Source organism: Lissotriton vulgaris, chromosome 9, assembly GCF_964263255.1.
Source record: "Lissotriton vulgaris chromosome 9, aLisVul1.2, whole genome shotgun sequence".
NCBI classification, from domain to species: Eukaryota; Metazoa; Chordata; class Amphibia; order Caudata; family Salamandridae; genus Lissotriton; species Lissotriton vulgaris.
The window spans coordinates 585,367,542-585,388,756 of record NC_141697.1 but is presented as its reverse complement, the minus strand read 5'-3'; the positions used below and the strand labels follow the sequence as shown (position 1 = coordinate 585,388,756).

Genomic DNA, 21,215 nt, shown 5'->3' with positions numbered 1-21,215 from the left:
ATGGCTTCGCAGTTCGGTCTGGACTGTTCCCATGAGGCACAGAGTCAAGACTGATATGCATTTGGCCATGTCTGAACTGGGGTGGCTGGGTGAGCAAAATAACGATGGATTAAACCCAGATCTGTGACTGGGGGTGAATGTTTTGCCATTGTGCAACATTCCGTCCATTATCTTGTGTGTTTTCCTCTTCTAGTGTTAGCCACATATTTGGTGACAGCCCCGCTCTCAAGCCTGACCATTAAAAAATGCTATATTCAGGGCACGAGTCGGGGGTAAATGTGGGTGGACGGTGTCCGCCCACTATTTTCACAGGGTGGACGCCATCCACCTTGCCAAGAAGTTGGCCCCCACTAAAAAATATGTTGAATTCGTCCCGGTGTTATTTGAAAACACCGGGACACATTCAGCAGCGCCTGCACGTTGTTGTCTGCTTTCGATCACAACAACATGCAGGTGGGGACGGGGCTTTCCTAGTCCAGACACCTGCTGGGTCCATAACAAAGGTCCAAATTGAGGGGTAATCAGGCCTGCTTTTGTTCAAATCTACTGGCTGTCAGCAGTCAGGAGCCACACACCTAGAAGCAAATGCAGCAGAGATGAAACAAAGGCTGACACCTTGGTAGCACTTCACACATACTTGAGAGGCAGCTTTTCACTTTGTTTAGTCCCTGATTGCAAGATATGCATGTGCTGTAAAATGTTAGATGCATTGGTGTTTCCCTGTATTTACACAAAATAAATGTAATATATAGTGCTTACTACCCCTGAGGAGGCGTTGAAATAATTTAAGTACCACTATTTCTTTTTTTTATAAAGCAATATGGGTAGAGGAAGTTTGCCTCAATCAGGAGGGTTTGCATGTATACTCGAAATGTGTTCCAGTGTTCTCATGATAGACATGCCAAACATATACGTGAGGGTTCAAAATCTGATGTCACTTCTTATGAGGCCACTTCTTGTGATGTCACGCGCCGTGATGAGACTTGCATTCTGATAAACTAGGTTAGTCCCCCCACTTAATGTCTTTAGGACTTGTGCCTTGGCTATATTTATTACGAAACAAAAAGCATGCCGAAAGCTCGAAACCCGTGCTGGCAGCGCGTGACAGCTCCACACAATGCCACCACAGTCCGTCCGGGCGAACTACACTGTCACTAGGAATGAACGCATGCGCCTTGGAGGAAATCAGCGCGTGCGCAGTGTGTGTGTACGGAAGTCCCTGCTGTTGGTCATGTCTCGCCGAGTGAAGGAGGAGTACGATCGCCGGTACCAGGTGACCGGGAGCCGCCTGAACGAGCGGGGCTTCACGGAATACTGTGTTAAGGCAGAGGTGAGGTAACTAATGGGGTGTTTATACAGGACAAGCGTTGGGAGAGGATGAATTAACACCCAAAGTTTAACCTGTCTACAGTAGGTCTACCATACCCTGCCTAATATATAATATTTGACGTTTAATTGGTTCCTAACGTTTGTTTATAGTGCAAATGTTGCCAAGTGACTCCGTGTCATCAGTGACACCGTGTTCCAGTGCTTGCCTTTTATTTAACAGCCCAATGTATTCAGGGATTTGTAGTGCAGTCTCTCAAGAATATAAGAGGTAAGTCGATCGAGTGAGAGCATCTTGGAGGCACGGTAGTTGGAGAACTTGTTTACAGGGGTCAGTCAGTGGGACGAGAACCTTTGTATTGATGAGCGGCTTTGTTCAAAGAAAACACCTAATCGCTTGAGTAACCGAATTGCGATAATGACAAGTGCTAAAAGCTGTCTACTAAGTACAGATCAGGGCCCCTGCTACTGTTCACAGTTCCCAGGGCAGAGAAAACACAATCAACATTTGAATATATTTTTATGAAGGCTAAGCGTACGCAAGAAGAAAAAAATAAACATTCTTTATTTTTGCTAAAAATCTCTACAAACAGCGATGTTCAATGTCTGTAAAGTTACATGACTAGTTAAAAAGACAGAAAATGACAGTGGGCAATCCTGTCATCCGAAAATACAGTCACTAATCAAAACAGAACCCCAATGACCATCAACACAGCAATGATATGTGCATTTGTTTGGTACCCTCGATTCAAACTACACAGAATTTGTTTGTACAATTGTCTACTAAGTACAGCCTTTGGAAAGAGAACCTGTCTACAGAAACCACCCATTTGCAGGAGAGCCCGCAAAATAAGTTGATAACTGTCTTATTGAATTAAGGCAAATTTGCTGATCGTGGACAGTGTAAGGGAGATGGGGAAGCTCTCTACGTTGGAAACACAGTTAGCTAGGACATACACAGGAAAGAATAATCATTAAGCAGACAATATGTGTATAGTGGGTAGAAAAAGAGAATAAAAAGTTAACAACAATATCCAATGGCGGGAGGCTGTCTAAAAAAGACAAGAAATAATGAGTGGAGAGGGTGTCGACAGAGGACATCCAGTGGGTCAGGAGTACCTATCTGCCTTGAGATGACACCCTGTTGGGCGAACAGCCTGTTTATATATAGCAGACGATTCGGGACTAACACATCTCTACAGAGCACTACCACTGATAAAGATGACTCTTGCCAAATAGTAATGAGATTCTGGATCCAGATGACCGGATAAGAAAGGAGGCAGAAAACGGTCTAGAAAGAATAGCTAATGAGGGGTGGGAAACTCTCTATAGAGGGTAGCATTAAGGGTGGTGAACCTGTCTAGAGATGCCAAAGGAAATGATGTACGGAGCGTTGACAATACAAGCACTCACCCCCAGTCAACTGATCTGGGTTTAATCCATCACCGTTCTTTAGCCCACTCTGCCACCCCAGTTCAGACGTGGCCATATGCGAATCAGTCTGACCTTGTGCCTCATGGGAACAGTCCAGCCCAAACTGCCAAGCCATGCCTCCCCTGGACCGGAAACAAGCTACCGAGGACCGGTTTCTGGCATTTCAGCCGTCTTCAGCCCGGCCTGCTTGAATCCAGTGGCAAAGTGAACTGGGGTGGTGTGGAGTGCAAAAAAACGATGGATTTAGGCCCAGATCTCTGTACTGGGGTGAATGGGGTGAATGTATGACATTGTTCTGCATTCTGTCCATCAACTGTGTTTTTTGCACCTGTCTAGAGATGACCATCACTGGGCGAAGATAGAAAGCAGCCAAAGTGGAAAGAAAACTCTTGCAGATCCGCCCTAGACATGTCACTGTCTTTTCTTGGAACCGGTTGTAGCAGCTGGCACGCATATCCCCATAGCTCCCAAGCCCCTACTAGCAAACCCTTCTTGATGGTATCGCATAGGCAGAGAACATACACTTATAGCGTCTCTGTAAGCATGTAATGAATAAGGATTTTGGTTCTGGAAGTCACAGCACTCTCTGACCCTCTTTTCCTTTCCTCTTCCTGCAGTTCATTTCCAAAAAGAATCCACAGGACGTGAAAGAAGTAAGTACTTTTCCTATTTTTCTCCATGCATGTCCTAGGAAGATATGCTATGCCATTCTGTGAAAGGGGTAGAGAGAAGGCATATGGGTTTGGTATAAGTTGCTCATAGGAGCCTGAAAGTCTCAAGGCAGTAGCCCATTCAGGATAAAAAAAAAATTTGCGAACAGCTCGTGGTTGATGGTGTCAATTCTACAGTTGAGAGAGAAGCACAGGTTGTTGTTGTGAACAATCGGGAGAGCATCATCGACCGCTTGGATGATAGCTGCCTCTGTACTGTATTTTGGTCTGAAACCAACTTTGGAGCTATGCAGGAGGGCAATGGATTTGATCTTTTTAAGAAGCCGGATGGCAACATCTTTCTCAGTACTGTTCCTCAGCATCAGTAGCAAGGTGAATTAACAGTAATTAGCAAGGTCATCTAGTTTGAGGATTTGCTTCTTCAGGAGATACATGGAAAACAACTTGAGGAAGCACACTCTCAAGTTGTCTTGATGATGTTAAGTAGAGATGATGAGGCTTCCTCTCTGATCTCTGTCACATAGTAAGATGGGATGACACAGTCTACATATTATGTGTATTTAGGTGTATTTGTGGGATTGAAGGAACACAGCCACTTTTTCAACAGAACAGTTGTTGAAAGTTATTTGTGTTCAATGTTGGTAGGAATTGATGTGGTGCTGTCCAGTGTTGGGCCTTTGTCGACATGTTAACATATTTTGCCAATCTTTACCTTGAAATATTGATTGCTGTGCATTTTGTCGTGTGAATGGGCACTTGCTTAGTTTACACAGTGCTTTATTGCAGCAAAGAGTACCTTACTTCTGTTGAATGATTCACTGATGATGGTTTTCTAATTGGTATTGGCCTCTAATATGAGCTGTCTTCCACTTCTTCCCATGTTATATGTTGGGACATCTCCCGTCACTGAGCTCCTGATTGTAACATGGTAAGAAGGGTTTGACTTTTATGGAACATAATTTAATTGGAGAATGGGCATTAGCTGGCTTGAAAGCTTTTGTAGAAATCACTCAAACATTGAGAAGTTTCTGAAGGTCTACTCATTCTTTTCCATGGCTTTGTTTGGCCTCTGCAGGTAGGTGAGGGGTGGAGTAGGTCAAAAGAAATGCAGTGTTAATGTTACCAAAATATCATGAAGGTGAGTATGGATAGGCATAGATTTACTACATTTACTCCAGATCTAGTTACCTTGAATATATATATATATGTTAAATAAAAAAAAAACAAAGGAGAAAGCTTAGTTATAGATAGGACAATGGTATGTATTCTTTTTAAACTACACAAACTGTACAAATTCTAAAGGTATAGCTATAACTTACAGTTATAACTTGTGTGTCATCCAAAACTTTCTATAACTGGTACATAGTGTTGTGAATTCTCTAGCACACTACACTACATTAACTATAACTCGGCACTTTTCCATGCACAGTGTTCTCATTAAAATATTTTATTAGACATGTCATGAGTCTTGTTATGAATTCTATCGTGTAACATGCTATAATTGATGTAATATCGAAAGCTGAAGAGAATGGAAAAGTGCATGGAGAAGGCCTGGCTTATAGTAGTCGAGTGTCGTAGAGTTGAGTGTCGTGTAGGAGAGTGCTGCAGAGTGGAGTGCCATGCAGTGGAGTGGTGTATCGTACAGAGGAGTGAAGTGTCGTATGGTGTCATACAGTATAGTTGAGTGGCGTGGAGGAGGATACAGTGGAGTAGAGTAGAGTGTGGTGGAGTGGCATGAAGTATTGTAGAGAAGAGTTGTGTTAAGTGTGGTGGAGTGGAGCGGCGTAAATTCGAGTTTTGTACAGTGGGATAAAGTGTTGTACAGTGGAATGGAGTAGAGTAGAGTGGAGAAGTGTAGTGTAGAGTGTAGTTAAGTGTAGTGGAGTGGTGTTGTAGAGTGGACTGCCATAGAATAGAGCCAAGTGTTGGGTCACAAATTGGAGTAGAATGGCATACTGCGGAGTGGAATGTTGTAGAGTGTTGGAAAGTGTTTTGGAGCGGCATGGGGGGGGTAGGATATTATGGCGTTAAGAGAAATAAAGTGTCATAGAGTAGCGTGGAGTGGAATGGCATACAGTGGAGTAGTATGTCATAGAGTAGAGTTGAGTAAAGTGTGTTAGAGTGGCATAAAGGGAGCTGTGTAGAGTGTCATAAAGTGGAGTCAAGTGTTATAGAGTGGCATAGAGTGAACTAGAGTGTCATACAGTGGCATAGCGTGGAGTAGCGTAAAATGAAGTGTAGGGGCATAGAGTGGAGCAGTGGCATAGTGGGGGTAAAGTGTTGTACAGTGGAGTAGAGTAGAATGGCGTAGAGTGGAGTAAAGTGTCATAGAGGGGAGTGGCGTGTCATGGAGTAAAGTGCAATGACGTAGCATATTATTATTTATTTATGCAATTTATATAGCGCACAAATACCCTGGGGTGTCTCGCGCTGAAGAGTGGAAGAGTGGAGTGGCGTCTAATGGAGTGGCATGTCATGAAATGTTGTGTTGGGAAGTGTTATAAAGTGGAGTAGAGTGGATTGCCATAGAGTGGAATGGCGTAGAGTAGAATAGAGTGCGGTAGAGTGGAGTTGCATAGTGTTGTAGAGTTGACGAGCATATAGTGGGCAGAGTGGAATGGCTTTTAGTGGAGTAGTGAGTCATAGAGTAGGGTGGAGGAGTGTAGAGGGAGTTGTGTAGAGTGCTGTACACTGCCATAGACTGGAGTAGAGTGTTTTACAGTGGAATGCTACTAAGTGGAGTAAAGTGTCGTAGAGTGGAGTGTCATAGCTTGGAGTGGCGAACACGCCAGTTTTGGCATCCCCGTATACAGGGGCCCAATATATCACTACGTTCTTTTGCCTTATAAATTTAAAACTACTGAGCCTATTTAGATCAACTACCACACCATAATCCATATTCCTGCCAATTTTTAAGAAAAACCTTTTGCCCATTTTGGTGCTAAGTTTTTTAAAAAGGTCTTTATAAAAATGTTTTAATACTTTTGGGGAAGAGGGGCCATGGACCCCATCCTTCGGGGCCTGCCCTTCTTCAAATAAAAGACAGGATCCGTGCGACCCCCTCCACAGACTGATTACGTCCATGGGACGAAATTCCTGCACTGGGACCACTGGGGGAGCCTGAATGCCTCAGCGGTCCCTGCCGGCCTTGCCTTCACACACAGGGAGCTGCTGGAAAGGCAGCTCCCTGTGTGTGAAAGCAATTTTGCGCTGCTTCAGCAAGCAAAAGCATTTTTAATGCATTTGCTTGCTGGAAGGGGAGTGTTTGCTGTGGCATGGCAGGAGCGGCAAAGCACCCCGGGAGGGGTTGCGAATCTAGTTTTGAAATTTTCATGAGGATTCTCAAATGACGCCAAAGTTATTTCCTATGAAGACTAGGTCCTAACTATTAACTACCCACTGGTGGAACCCGCAGCCCCCTTTTAATATGTTAAATTATATTGCCCCGGAAGGTGGTGGTCCCCGTGGCTTTATCAAAGCCTAGGAGTGGGGTCTGTGCGACCCCATCTTCTACAAAATTAAAGCCCCAGAGAGGCCCCTCTCCATTTAGAAAAATTCAGCCTTGGGGAGGTGGTGGTCCCCGGGGCTAACAGAGCATTAGGAGGGGGGCCCGTGCGCCCCCTCCTTTTAAAAAACAAAGTGCCCCTGGCCCACCTGGGGGCTGTTTTCAAAACAAGCGCAGGAACCCGTGCTTGTTCTTTTCTTTTTTTCTTTTTTCGTGGGATTTGTGGTCTAGCCGCGATTCTCTCCCAAAAATAAATATATGCAGGACACCAGGACCAGGACTTCGAGGTCTTGGTATTCCTACATTCCCCTTTGTCTTTTTTATAGCATTTTATTCTGACGCAGAGTCCCAAGATGGTGAAGTGTTGGCAGCCAATCCGATTTCAGCACGGGGACTGTCGGATCCTTGGAAGATCCGCGTCCCTAGATATACAAATTTGGATTTCGATTAATATCTCTAAAACTACTGGTCAGATTTATACCAAATCACAAAAAACACCTCTCTGGACCAAGATCTAGCTTTCTGACAAATTTGGTGAAATTCTGTTCTGTGGTTTGTGCTGTAGCCGTGTTAAAAAATCCTAAGGGAATTAACATGGGAAAAAACACGTTTTGGGAGCCCCTCTGTTTCTCAGCCCCTGCTTCACAGATCACCCCGAAACTTTCCGGACAGCAGCTGAAGTGAGCATCATATTAGTTTTGCAAATTGCGTGAAGATTCATCAAACGGCACCAAAGATATTAGCAAAACAGAAAGTGCTCTTTCTGTGGAAACTAGGTCCTAACTATAACTACCTACTGGCAACTGCTAGAGCAGATATAGATATCACTGAAAAAACACAAAGATTACAGGGACGTTATAGTTAAGCTCAGTTTTCCGGCGTACAAAACAATTGAAATTTAGCTGTTATAGTTACCTGAGCTGACTATAACTTACTCGCCTACAATGCACTGCTTATGACCTAACATATTACATCACTCATGACATGGTCAGTGACATCACTCATGACATCACTAATGACATCACTGATGACATCATCCACACAACCACTCACACACCCACTCACACCCCCATACTACCTCTCATAGGCCCACTGACACACCCATTCACAGACCCATACTAGTACTCACACCCCCTCCCCTGGGCTGTTTTCGGCCTTGGGGAACCCATCCTACGGAGCCAGGCCTTATTTCAATGTGGTGGGGGTCCCCGAGTGCCAACCCCAGGTCGATTTTCTGGCCCGGGGACCCTATCCCCCGGGGCCCGGTCTTTTCATTTATTTTTTATTATTTTTTTAATTAAAGGGATATGTGCCGAGCGGCCCGACTCCCCCTCCTGGGCCTATTTGGCCCAGAGACACCACCCCTCGGCCTCTATTGTGGGTGCCCTGGTCTCACCCGAGGACACGCTGCCATTTATCTCCTAGCGAGACACGCCGGAGGACTCAAGGAAGCACGGGTTGCTCCTTGCTCACTTATTAATAAGCAGAACACGCCTTCATTTAAAGAAAACCTGGAGTGGCTTCTTTACTTTTTTACTTGGACTTATCCCGATCTTGAGGATGTAAGGAAGCAAGGGCTGCTCCTTGCAATATCACTATCAATCAGAATATGTCTGCATTGAAGGAATGCCCTTGAGTGGCCTCCTACCATTTTTTACCTGGGTTTAACGAATCTTGATACTAAGGTTACCTACATTGATTGATTCAGAGGCTGAGTGTGTGTTCCATTATCACTATCCCCTCAAGAGAAATGTTCTCTTTAAAGGCTGTACACAATTGGTTTATAGTCCTAAATGAAGACCCAACGGTGTTGTCACTTAAATACACACGTAATCAAGGGGTCGAAAAGTGAACGCTTAACATACAAGCGTTGTTGCCCAAATAGACATACTTAAATATTGGAGATGATAAATCATTGGTCTATTTAGGGCTTTTTTCATTGTAGAATTAAAGCTGCAGAACCTGTTTATGTTCTATATGTTATATATAAAATATAACTTGGAAATTTGTATTGTTACGTGTAATATTTTTTATTCAGTCACCTTTTATGTTATGAGCATTATCATTTTTGTTGTATGTGTACATTGTGTATTAGTCTTGTTGTTTATCACTAATTACATATGATATATGATTTCCTTAAATATATCTGATATTATTTTCTAATTCAGTTGAGTTTTTGTCTATGTATATGGTCAGTGTTGTGTTTTGATGAATCAGTAGTTGATGGTCCTACCTTTGTGAGGACAATGCAATAGGTCTCGAATTTACGCAAGTATAAGCTATTGGCATTGTAAATGACAATACCTTTTATTTAAGTTTTAAAAACGAAAACAAAAATAAAAAGCATTGTTTTTTGGAATGTGACTAGCTCAAACGCGCCTAAATGTGGGACCTTTAGCATTGCAAATGCTTGTTATGAATTTCTCATGTAACGTTCTTCGTTCTATTGTAAAGTGCTCCGACACCTCTGGGTAATGTCCGCGCTATATCAAAACGCTTAAATAAATAAATACACACATGACACTTCCCCTTAATGGCAGACATGGTACACCCCACCCCCTGATGATACAGAGACTGGTGACTGCCGTGGGTGGGGTGACCATTGATGCCGGTTTTCGAGCGTGCTTCCGTTCACAGATCACACGGTGCGTCTGTGTGCTCTCCTCCCCTACGGAGCTGTGACCCACTCTACCGGACAGGCTGGCCTTTGTAGCGCCTAATCTGCATTCTCCCTGCCCTGCTGGCAGCTTCCCGGGAGGAGGAGCTAGCTGGAGGAGGGGCTGGGGGGGGGCACCTTGCATACAGCCAGGTCCTAGATGGGGTTGGGGAGGAGCCAGGGGCCACAGCGGTGCATACAGCTGGACCGGGGGAGGGGCCCCAGCAGTGCAGCCCCCATGTGAACATGCGCTGACCAGGTGGCCGGGAGGGATAGGGAGCCCAGCCTCCACCTCACATCACACATTGCATCACAGCCTCCTCCGAGGGCACCGACCTCCAGCCTGCCTTGAACTCTCACTTGGCAACGCCCCTGCCTTCGGGGGCTTCGCAGCGCATGTTGGAGCGGAACTTGCCCCCTGTGCGGTGAGGAGCCCGCTGACCTGAACTGTGTGCCAGCTAGAGGCATCCAGGCACTAAACTAGTATCAGCCAGTGCCAGCAGCCCCGGGGAGACGCTAACCAGTGCCTACCAGGCCAACGAGCCCGGACGAGGCACTAAGGGAGTGACTTATCCGTGCCAGTGAAACCAGCTACGGAGCTAAACTAGTGCCACTGAGCCCCTTCGAAGCGCTAATGATTGAGAACTGAGCGCCAACGACCCCTATTTAAAAACAAAAAACAAACCAGCCCATCTACAAACGTGCACAGAGCTCGTGATTAAAGAGTAACACGGAGGACTCTACTAGCGGCAAGAAGTGCCCAACATAACCAACCCGCACAGAAGCCAGAGAGCGCCTACTCAAGTGGACCACCGCCATCGAAGGACAGGCCACACTGAAGGAGACGCTACGAGCTCTGAACACAGTTGGGAAAAAACAACGATCACCACTTGGTAACTCTGGCACCAATGCGAGCCAGTGAGCTCAAACAAATGCACACCTAGGGCAAGGAAAGCCACACACACTGCCAAGAGCCACCACATTTCCACTGCAGTGTCGAGCAAAGAAGCCAATCTCCGTCACGTAACATCCTTGTGTTTATACCAAACGGAGAACTAGCACTCCAGGCCAGGCGAGTGCATGGGAGTCTGTGTCCAGTTCGCATTTGAGAAGGAGCAGGTTGGCTATGAAGAAGGGGGCGGGGCCATCACACACCACCCCTGCGCGCCGCTGCTCGCTCCCGAGAGCAAAATGCTGTGGGAGTGAACATTTGAAGAAGAGGTGGGACTTGCGCCCGCCTTTGGCCATTTGCGTGCTTTCATTATTGAAAGACACACGCACATGCCAATAGAATGTGTGGGAGGAGTTAGACCCACATGAAGAAGTTTTGTGCGCACACAAGAAGCCTCCATAGAGCAGCGCATGCTCGCTGCTCTAGGCTCAACCTAAAAACGGTCTCTTTTGTGGCAGAACCACTGTCCAAATACTGTATCTATCGCCAGGTTCTGCTTGTGACTGGGTTACCCCATTGTTATTAATAATTGACTGGCCCTACCCAGGGCACACACTCAGCACTGATGGGGACCCCAGGGGGAGTCTGAAGGCCCCCGTGGTCCCTGAGGGCTCCCCGCCTCCTGTGGGAGCCGGCATTGCTTTTACACAGAGGGAGCTGCTGAACATGCAGCTCCCTCTGTGTAAAAGCAATTGTGCTCCGCTTCTAGAAAGGGAGAACATTTTTTGTGCTCTTGCTTGCTAGAAGTGGAGCATAGTTTGCACAGCCAAGCCATAGCAAACAGCTGTGTCTCGAGGCTGGGTGCCTCGGGAAATAGCAGAAGCTGGCCCTGAGGGTGGCAGTCCCAGGACTATCTATGGCTCCAGGAGGGAGGGGGGCATGTGGCCCCTCTCCTTTCTTATTGTAAGGCCTGCCTGTAGGTGGAGGTCCCTGGGGGCCGAGAACAACCTGGGAGGGTAGCAGCATAGCCCCCCCTCCCATTTATTATAAAAGTTGATTGCCCCAAGGAGGTGGTGGTCCCTGAGGCACATTGGGGGTCCTCAAGGCCCACCTGATTTGTTTCTGTAGTATGGCCCTGGGAGGTGGTGGTCCCCAGGGCCTGGGGGGTTGAAGCCCCCATTAATAATTATTAATAAAGCCCCGGGAGGTGGTGGTCCTGGGGCATAATAAACCCCAGGAGGGTGTGCCTGTGCACCCCCCTCCTTTATTTAAAAAATGCCTCCGGGACCTGGCCCACCCGCGCACCTATTATTAACAAAGCACGGGATCCCATGTTTCGTTTTTAAAATATTTTTGGCGAAATCCACGGATCATGCCAAAAATATTAATCATTTTTTTTATGTTTTTCCTGGGATTTGGATCAGGTCAACACTTCCTGGTTTAAAGTGTTGGCAGCTAATCAGATGTCAGAACGAGATTGGGATACGTCACTGTTCTTCTGTGTCCCTATATCAGACCCTGATGCAGAGATCTGGCCCGGGACCAGGGTTCAATTCCCCGCCTCAGCGGGCCTTGGGCTCAAAATTCCACGGACCTGATAATTCTTGCCTCAGTGCCTATTCCAATCATGGAGTCCCACTCTGCAACTCTGGGCAATAGGTTGCTTAATCTCCACAACGGCCCCCACAACGCTAAGGATGCCTGGCCTCCACCTTGGGGGTGCCCAGGAGTGGACGCCTCACAGGGAAAGCCAGGATGGGTTCCACAGCGGTATTCGTACAAGCACCTTCAGACCCTTGCGGGTGAGTAGTGCGCTATACAAGGATCAATTTACATTTTTTACATTTACATCTAAATTTGGATTTTCCTTAAATATGTCAAATACTACTGAACAGATTTATACCAATTTAGAAAAAGGTCGCTTCCTGGACCAAATTTTACGTTTCTGACAAATTTGGTGTAATTCTGTTCAGCAGTACGGGCTGTAGCCATGTCTAAAGTTTTCTATGGAAATGAACATGAGGAAAACGTGTTTTGGGACCCCCCCTTTTTCTCTGCCACCCGCTTGACTGATCACCCCGAAACTTTCAGAACTGCAGCTGAAGTGAGCGTCAAGCCAGTTTCGAAAATGTTGTGAGGATTTGTCAAATTACATCAAAGTTATTGGCAAATGAATAAAACACTCTTCCTGTGGAAATTAGGTCCTAACTATAACTAAACTTCTCAAGACAAACTTCTAGTGACTGCCATTAGGTAATATTTTGGACAGACCGTGGCTACTGGGCCACAGCCATGGTGACTGCTGCCATTTGCCGCTGGTGCCCTTCATACTATCGTTCTGAATACTGGGCCAAGTACTCCTCTTACACACTTGACTCAGGGTAGCGATGGCAAGAAGTCAAAGTTTTCTCAGGGAGGTAGTGTGGGGGGACCAGAGTTCAGAACCCAACCGTCAAAGACGGACATGATAATATATTGTCCAGCCCAATACTTACCTTTTAGTTAAAAAGAACATACTGTAAAAGCAAAATGAAATATTACACAATCCTGTGATGGCTCAGTTACAAAGTTGCAACCCCGCCTATGGGTTCTAGTGAAGGGCAACACGCTGTACTGTGCTCTTTCACTTCTTTGGGAAGCCACACTGTCTATGGTAATTTAGATAAAGCTACGGCATTGGTTAGGCACAGTTGCCAATCACTATTGATTACCTAATTGATAAGTCAGTTCAATTGTCTTTATGCCCAAAGAGTTTGTACTGGAAAAGGTTAACATTCTAGCCGCAAGTTTTTCTGTTGCTCAAATCAGGGATGGTCTTTTAGTTCTTGTGAGTATAGCCTTATGTTACCTGCTCAACGATGTTGTGGATTAGTGTAGCTCGTTAGGGCAGTCAGAGACCACGTACCTTTGGTGTTTGTGTCAGTGATGGGGGGGACCTCACACAGCAGGCACACTCGTCCCTTTGCTGTCGGTGATGAACAGCCTGATAGGCCTGCATGGCGAGTGCACATCTGCGACGGGTGTAGCCTGTGGAGGCGGGTGCTCTTCTTCAACAGTTTTAGCCTCCTAGCTGGCGCTTGTCTTTTGCAGTTGCAGCTCCAGGCCAGTGCAGGCGAATGCTCGACTTTGGTGTTTTCGGCCACAGCAGTCCATCACATACTCTGCATGGCACTTCCAAGAAGAACTTTTTCAAATGTAATTTTCTGACTGTAGATCAGACACAGCCTTTGTTCAAGACTGTATCTCTCACGATAAATATCAGTGATGCTGGCTGCAAGCAGGCGTATCCAAAACAAGTGCAAAATAAGGTGGGAGATCAGTGCACCTGACTGTTATCAGTCTTCCTGAGGTGGTAATGAAGGACAGACAAAAGGTGAGACCCTGCCTAGAAAGGCCCTCAACATCTAACAACAGAAACCGCTGACCCAACCCTCGCTCCTGCCATCTATTAAATGGCACTGCTTATGAAAAACTAATCAGAAGCTGGTTGCTAACAGGGACCTCTTCGAATTTCCAAGGTAGCTCTCTCTAACTCTCTCCCTCCTCCCTCACTTTAGTGTTTGGGTTTCCATCCTCTGGCAATGAGAATGCAGTCAATATACTTTTACTGTCTATTCACCCTAATGTTGTGCCAAGCTAAACCAGGGAGCAACCAGAATGAATTCTAGTGTTCTATGTACTCAGCTTCTCACCATACACACCTTACTACCACACATGCTATATCTACTGGACATATACTCACTCAAAACACACACGAAATATAAGCTCAGGGATTCAACGACCACACTAAAGCAGATCCTTGTGCAAGTGGGATCACTAGACCACACTCTGCTCTGGCAAAGAAAAAAGGTCTGATCAAGTCAAATAATTTTCGACACATCGTACGTTGTCACCACTACTTCATTCAATCAACCCAGGTCATGGAAGGTTATCTTATGGCGGCTATGGTACCTATCTTGGTGTGCACTTCTAGGTCACAGAACATGTTCTGCATTTTGCACTACCATGGACAGAGCTAGGCTTCTACTAACAAACTAAACTAGTGAGGCTGCAGGCCCAACAAAAGAGAAAGAATACCAGTTTCACATGCAGTTGAGTACTTGGGGCAGGGATACACACCTGTATACAATTCAGGGAATATTCCCTTCCCAATACTTACTGTCATGATATTTTGGTTATTGATATTCTGGCTATGATATTTAGTATGATGATATTTAAAATTCAATATTCAGGTAGTATACTCTTCAACTGAGATTATTTAGGTCGTAATACTTTAGTTTTTAAATAATAGACGTTCACCTTCTGAAGAAAGAACCACAGCTTCCCTCACAAAGTTTCAAAGTATTTTCAGTTGAATATATATATATATATATATATATATATATATATATATATATATATATTCCCTGAAAAAAAACATAGGTTTCACACCAGTTATAGTTAGGAATTCGCATTTAAAAAACCTATTAAATTCACTAAAAAAACGTAGGTTTCACACCAGTTATAGTTAGCTGGAAATTTTACTCGCATAAAACCATTGACTCACTATAACTTGCGCGTGCAATGCACTGCTGATGAAGTCACATATTACATCACTCATGACATGGTCAATGACATCACTCATGACATCACTGATGACACCATCCAGTGAATGTGTGTCTTTCTGAAAATAAATATGTTTTATATATGTATATGTAAAGTTGATGGAAGAATAAGTGTTTAAATAAGTGTTTACATGGATGCTTTTAAAAAAAAAAATTGATTGGTTAACTGGTTTATTGAGTGTTTCTTAGTGAATACATATATTAGAGAATAATGTTTAAATATTTAAATATATGTGTTAGTGTTTCACTTTGTGTATAAGTGGCTGCATGGGTTGGTGAGTAGCTACATGTGTAGGTATATGGGTTATTAGATGTTTTTCTTAGTATCAGTATGAGTGTTTATATGGTTTGGTGGGGGTATTACTTAGCACATAGATGCATGAATGACTGACTCTCTCTTTGTATGTGTTTTGAAGACCGCATATGTGCAGGACTGTATGGGTGGATGAGTGTGTATATGTGTATGTTAGTGAGTGAATGACTGTCTCACTAGTGTCTTTAATAGTAACTACATATGTTTTAATGTAGTATATGGGAATATTGATGTATATAAGTGAGTATATGTGAGACTAAGGGATTGTAAGAGTTCCTGTTTAAATAAGTATGTGTTTCTATAAGTGATTGTTTAAGAGAGTAAGTATGTGTAAGGTTCCTTAGAAGTAAGGTGGTAGTGTGTGTATAGCTGTATATGCAAATAAATGGATGTTCAATAGTTTATTTGCATGTGTGAGTATGTGTGAGAGTATCTTTTGGATGACTGTCGGAGTGCAACAGGATATATATGTGTATCAGTATATTTGATGAGTGAGTATACGTATGAGTGATTATATAGAACTGTTGGTGAATGAGTGGATGTGTATATAGATGGTGGAATTATTGAATTGGTTGTTGTAACTGGTATGGGTATCTCCATTGTTTTGAAAATTTTAGTTTCTATTTTTGAATATGTGTTTTAAGGGTTACATTACAGTGAAAGGAGGTCTGTCACTGTATCACAAGGATGGTGTCATCAGTGATGTCATGAGTGATGTCACTGACCATGTCATGAGTGATGTAATATGTGACTTCATCAGCAGTGCATTGCACGCGCAAGTTATAGTGAGTCCAACTAACTATAACGTGTGAATTTCAATGGTTTTATGCGAGTAAAATTTCCAGCTAACTATAACTGGTGTGAAACCTACGTTTTTTTTAGTGAATTTAATAGGTTTTTTAAATGCTAATTCCTAACTATAACTGGTGTGAAACCTATGGTTTTTTTCAGTGAATTTCATAGGTTTTTTAATAGCAAATCTCTATAGGTATGAAATGTAATACTTTTTTATTACAAATTTTATATTGTATAATTATGTAATATTTTTTATTTTTTTTTGCCCCGGTGCGCTCCCGGGGCGCGTACCGATGCGCTCACCGGTAAGCGCAGTGCTTTTGCGCGCCCCCGGGCGCTTACCGGTGAACTTCCCGTTAGCGCTATTGCCACGAACGAAAACAACATCGTGACGTATCCCGTAGCCGCGTGATGCGTCATATGACGCACAGCGTAAGCGCACCCGGAAGCACGCGAGCGCATACAATCGCGAAACGTCCTGACGCGCTTACGCTACGCGCCCCGGGGCGCTTAGCGTAAGCGCGTCGGGTCATGTGACCTGAAAATAACACTTTTCATTGGTTCACAACACTTGGTTTACACATGATGAAAGCCCTGCTCATGTGACTTGAAAATAACACTTTTCATTGGTTCACAACACTTTTGGTTTCCAAATGATGAAAGCGCTGGTCATGTGACTTGAAAATAACACTTTTCATTGGTCCAGAACAGTTTTTTTTTCCAAATGATGAAAGCCCCCACTTTTTTTTAGGTTTCGCCCCCGGAGAAATCTCTAGTCTTCAGTAAGGGACTCTTGGAATACGCCCTCTGTTTCATTGGCTAGCTCCATAAATGGAGGCTAGCCATTGGAACAGAGAGGCGTCCGTCATGGCCGGACCAGATTCGGGGGCGTTCCCGAGAATTTTTGGCTTTTGGCTACGTCATGCTACGTCAGCCAAAAGCCGGGAACGCCCACAAATCTGGTCCGGCCGGGCCGTGCTTGCTGCTGTCCTGCCTTCCTCCGTGTCCCTCCTCCCGCCGTCCCCCCTCCCCTCGCTGTCCTGTGCACGTTTCCCGCCTCCCTCCCGCCGTCCGTGTCCTCTCCCGCCCCCCTCCAGGCGATCAGGTAAGGAGCATTTTGTTTAGAAATATGCGTGCGCCGTGATCCTTTTCCCCCCTCCCGCCGTCCGTGTCCTCTCCCCCCTCCCCCGCCGCCCGTGTCCTCTCCCGCCGTCCGTGTCCTCTCCTGCCCCCCTCCCGCCACCGTGTCCTCTCCCGCCGTCCGTGTCCTCTCCCGCCCCCCTCCCGCCGTTCGTGTCCTCTCCCGCCCCCTTCTGCCGTCCGTGTCCTCTCCCGCCCCCCGTGTCCTCTCCCGCCCCCCCGTGTCCTCGTAGGTGCTTCTTTTTATCAATGGGTTGCTGTGAATCACGAGAGCAGCGAGGGTGCCTGTTCCTCAATTACGTTTTTAAACCTTTAGCTTTACATAGTTTAACAGCTTCATTTATTATTTATTGATTAACCAAGTTTGAAACGACACGTATATATATATTTATTTCATGGGTAAGACATCTTGCACAACCATCTAGCCCCCCTCCCGCCGTTCGTGTCCTCTCCCGCCCCCCTCCCGCCATCCGTGTCCTCTCCCGCCGTCCGTGTCCTCTCCCGCCCCCCTCCCGCCGTTCGTGTCCTCTCCCGCCCCCTCCCGCCGTCCGTGTCCTCTCCCGCCCCCCCCCGTGTCCTCGTAGGTGCTTGTTTTTATCAATGGGTTGCTGTGAATCACGAGAGCAGGGAGGGTGCCTGTTCCTCAATTACGTTTTTAAACCTTTAGCTTTACATAGTTTAACAGCTTTATTTATTATTTATTGATTAACCAAGTTTGAAACGACACGTGTATATATATATTTATTTCATGGGTAAGACATCTTGCACAACCATCTAGCCCCCCTCCCGCCGTCCGTGTCCTCTCCCGCCCCCCCCGCCCCCCTGTCCTCGTAGGTGCTTGTTTTTATCAATGGGTTGCTGTGAATCACGAGAGCAGCGAGGGTGCCTGTTCCTCAATTACGTTTTTAAACCTTTAGCTTTACATAGTTTAACAGCTTTATTTATTATTTATTGATTAACCAAGTTTGAAACGACACGTATATATATATATATTTATTTCATGGGTAAGACATCTTGCACAACCATCTATTGCATGCATTTTAAATGGCCTTCATCGGAGCTATTGAACAAAGGAACGAAACCGGATAGCGTTCCAACCATCATCTCCAAAGACCACCCCACCCCCTCTACTGTTCACAAGGGGGTGTTCCCCTGCGGCTTATGAGGGTAGTGATGTAATGAGCTCAACTGCCCAAACTGAGTTATGCCAGGGAACGAGGCACACCACCGAGGTGTGTTGACCACATTTTCCATGTACGTTCTTGTTACTTGTCCCGGGTCACTCGCACAATCGAGACATCGAATCCGTATCCGTTCACTACCACTTGTTTTATCATGCGCGATGGATGCCAGCCTGTCCATTGTGCACCGCGGACGCATCTTTTATCCACAACAATCTCACTGCTGGGGGTCTGGGATCATCCATAGTTCGGCTACAGCTCGCCGGGTAGCCCAAAAATATGTCGACTGACATTGTTTTAAGACGCCCAGGGGTGCACCTACCAGCTCCCCAATACCGAGTAAGAATTCCCCCTGGACTGAGCGCACACGGACGACCTACCAGTTGTAGACCACACGCCATTCATATTCCGTCGAGATTTCTGCTCCCGAGTCCTCCTCATCTTTCCTCTATAGTTACCAATGGTTAGTTATGTGCTCAGGAACAACTTGTATTATCAAAGGAATTACTTCGTTTTTAGTTTGGAGAAGTGACTCTTTAGTGCCTCTAAGTGGACAATGTTGATAATACAATAACAGTAGGGCCTGGGGAGGGAAATTGTTTCACTTTCTTAGTCCGTAAAGGATGTGATTGTGCCCATCCAGTTTTATGCAACTCGATGCTTAACAACAACAACAAAGATTGGTGCTCGGACTTTTCACAGAATAAATGATCCTTTAGAGAAATACTGGGTGCATATGTTTATTATTCTCACCAAAGATACATAACAATACAAGCAAATTGCATGTTATTCAAAAATAACAAAACAAGAAACGTAAAGTACATATTAAAGTGATGCCAAAGGCGAGATCTGGCTTCTCTTTCTGTAGCTTTCTTCGAGTGTGTTGGTCTGTTGTCACCAGTCTCCCCTGGACTTTCTGTCTTGAATACCAAATAAGTCTCTGGAAAATTAGGAGTGAATTTGTTGCCTGTAAAAAGTGGTTGATTCAGAAGGCAGCGCCTTGAGGCTTCCACGCCAGTGTGAACTCCATACACTGCAGACCCTTGGTAGCTCCTATTTGTCCTCTAATTCCAGATCCTGCCACAGCCCACCCGCACACTTCCTCCCACCGGTGCCAGCTTCTTACATTTCCAAGAACCACCTACATTGGCTACCTTTGCAAGCCGGACACACCGCTTACCAGTGCCAACTTATGAAAGCATCCACCAGTGAAGAAACTGCCTACCAGTCCCACCCATTCCACTGTTCACTGCTGCAGCACTTCAGACTGTGCACCGGTGCGTCAATGCACCCTAGCCCTGACCAGTGTTCACCACTGCACACAGCTGTCAGTGCACCTCAGACCAGACCACCAGCATCAAGCGCTCACCACTGCACACAGCTCAGTCAGTGCACCTCAGCCTTGACCAGTGGTCACCACTGCACACAGCTCCGTCAATGCACCTTAGCCCTGACCAGTGCTCACCACTGCACACAGCTGTCAGTGCATCTCAGACCTGACCACCAGCATCAAGCGCTCACCACTGCACACAGCTCAGTCAGTGCACCTCAGCCTTGACCAGTGCTCACCACTGCACACAGCTCCGTCAATGCACCTTAGCCCTGACCAGTGCTCACCACTGCACACAGCTGGCAGTGCACCTCAGACCTGACCACCAGCATCAAGCGCTCACCACTGCACACAGCTCAGTCAGTGCACCTCAGCCCTGACCAGTGCTCACCACTGCACACAGCTCAGTCAATGCACCTCAGCCCTGACCAGTGCTCACCACTGCACACAGCTCCGTCAATGCACCTCAGCCCTGACCAGTGCTCACCACCCCCACTGGATTCATGCATCCTGTTGTATCTCGTCCTGCACCCCACACTTTTCTTGCACAGGCAGCGAAATGAAATGCAATAGGTCTCACATTTGCGAGAGATTAAGCTAATGGCAATGTAAATGACAATGCCATTTATTTATCGGTTTTCAAAACCAACACATAAATACAAATTTTGTCATTTACAATGCCAATAGCTCAAACTTTTCCAAAGGCGAAACCATTGCATTGTAAATGCTTGTTCTTATTCTGACTTTGTCCTTTGACTGAGGAAGACCTGTTTGGAGATCTGTCTCTAATCTTTTCTACTTTAAAATGGCTACAATATCAGCAGCAGCTGGAGCATCTGCCCCACCACCACCACCACCATCAAAAAGACCACCAGAAGATCACATTGGTGGTCAAGAAGAAGAGGAGGAGGATGATGAAGAGGAGGGACAGACAAGGCATTTCCTGCCTGAAGTTAATCAGCCCTACAAACCAAAAGAGCACTTCGTATGGCAGTTCTACAAAATCCCAAGGGGTTTCAAAAAAGTCAACGCTGCGAAGGTAACTTGTCTGATTTGTGATGCTGAGCTGTCCAGGGGGAACCCTAACAAAAAATATTCCTTCGGGAATCATACCATGATTCGGCACATGATCCGTTGGCACCCAATCAACTATTCTGCTGCAGAGGTAAGGGTCCTCTGCAGTAAGCTACCCCCATCAACATCTAGACCCTCAACATCGAAAGAACCAACTCCATCGGGTTCAGAGGCAACAGAGACAATGACCATCATACATCCAAAATTTAACGATTTTAAAATCATGTGCAAATATTGTGGAAAGTTAATTTGCTATGGTGAGCAAAGTATAAAACTTATCATCTGTGCTGGGGA

The 21,215-nt window shown here is 45.6% G+C and overlaps 1 protein-coding gene across 2 annotated transcripts in view; it reads left to right on the top strand.

Moving 5' to 3' along the window:
- Positions 1-1,186: 1,186 nt before the first annotated feature.
- The window catches only part of SNX15 (sorting nexin 15), a 99,913-nt gene continuing 79,884 nt past the window's right edge, over positions 1,187-21,215 (top strand). The window contains exons 1-2 of one of the 2 annotated variants that reach the window (XM_086938153.1): positions 1,187-1,330; positions 3,378-3,413. In XM_086938153.1, coding sequence (XP_086794279.1) covers positions 1,232-1,330; positions 3,378-3,413 — 135 coding nt within the window. In that variant the 5' untranslated portion in view covers positions 1,187-1,231. Of the gene's footprint in view, positions 1,336-3,377; positions 3,414-21,215 lie in introns of both variants that reach the window. The other variant, XM_086938152.1, reaches the window with a different exon arrangement.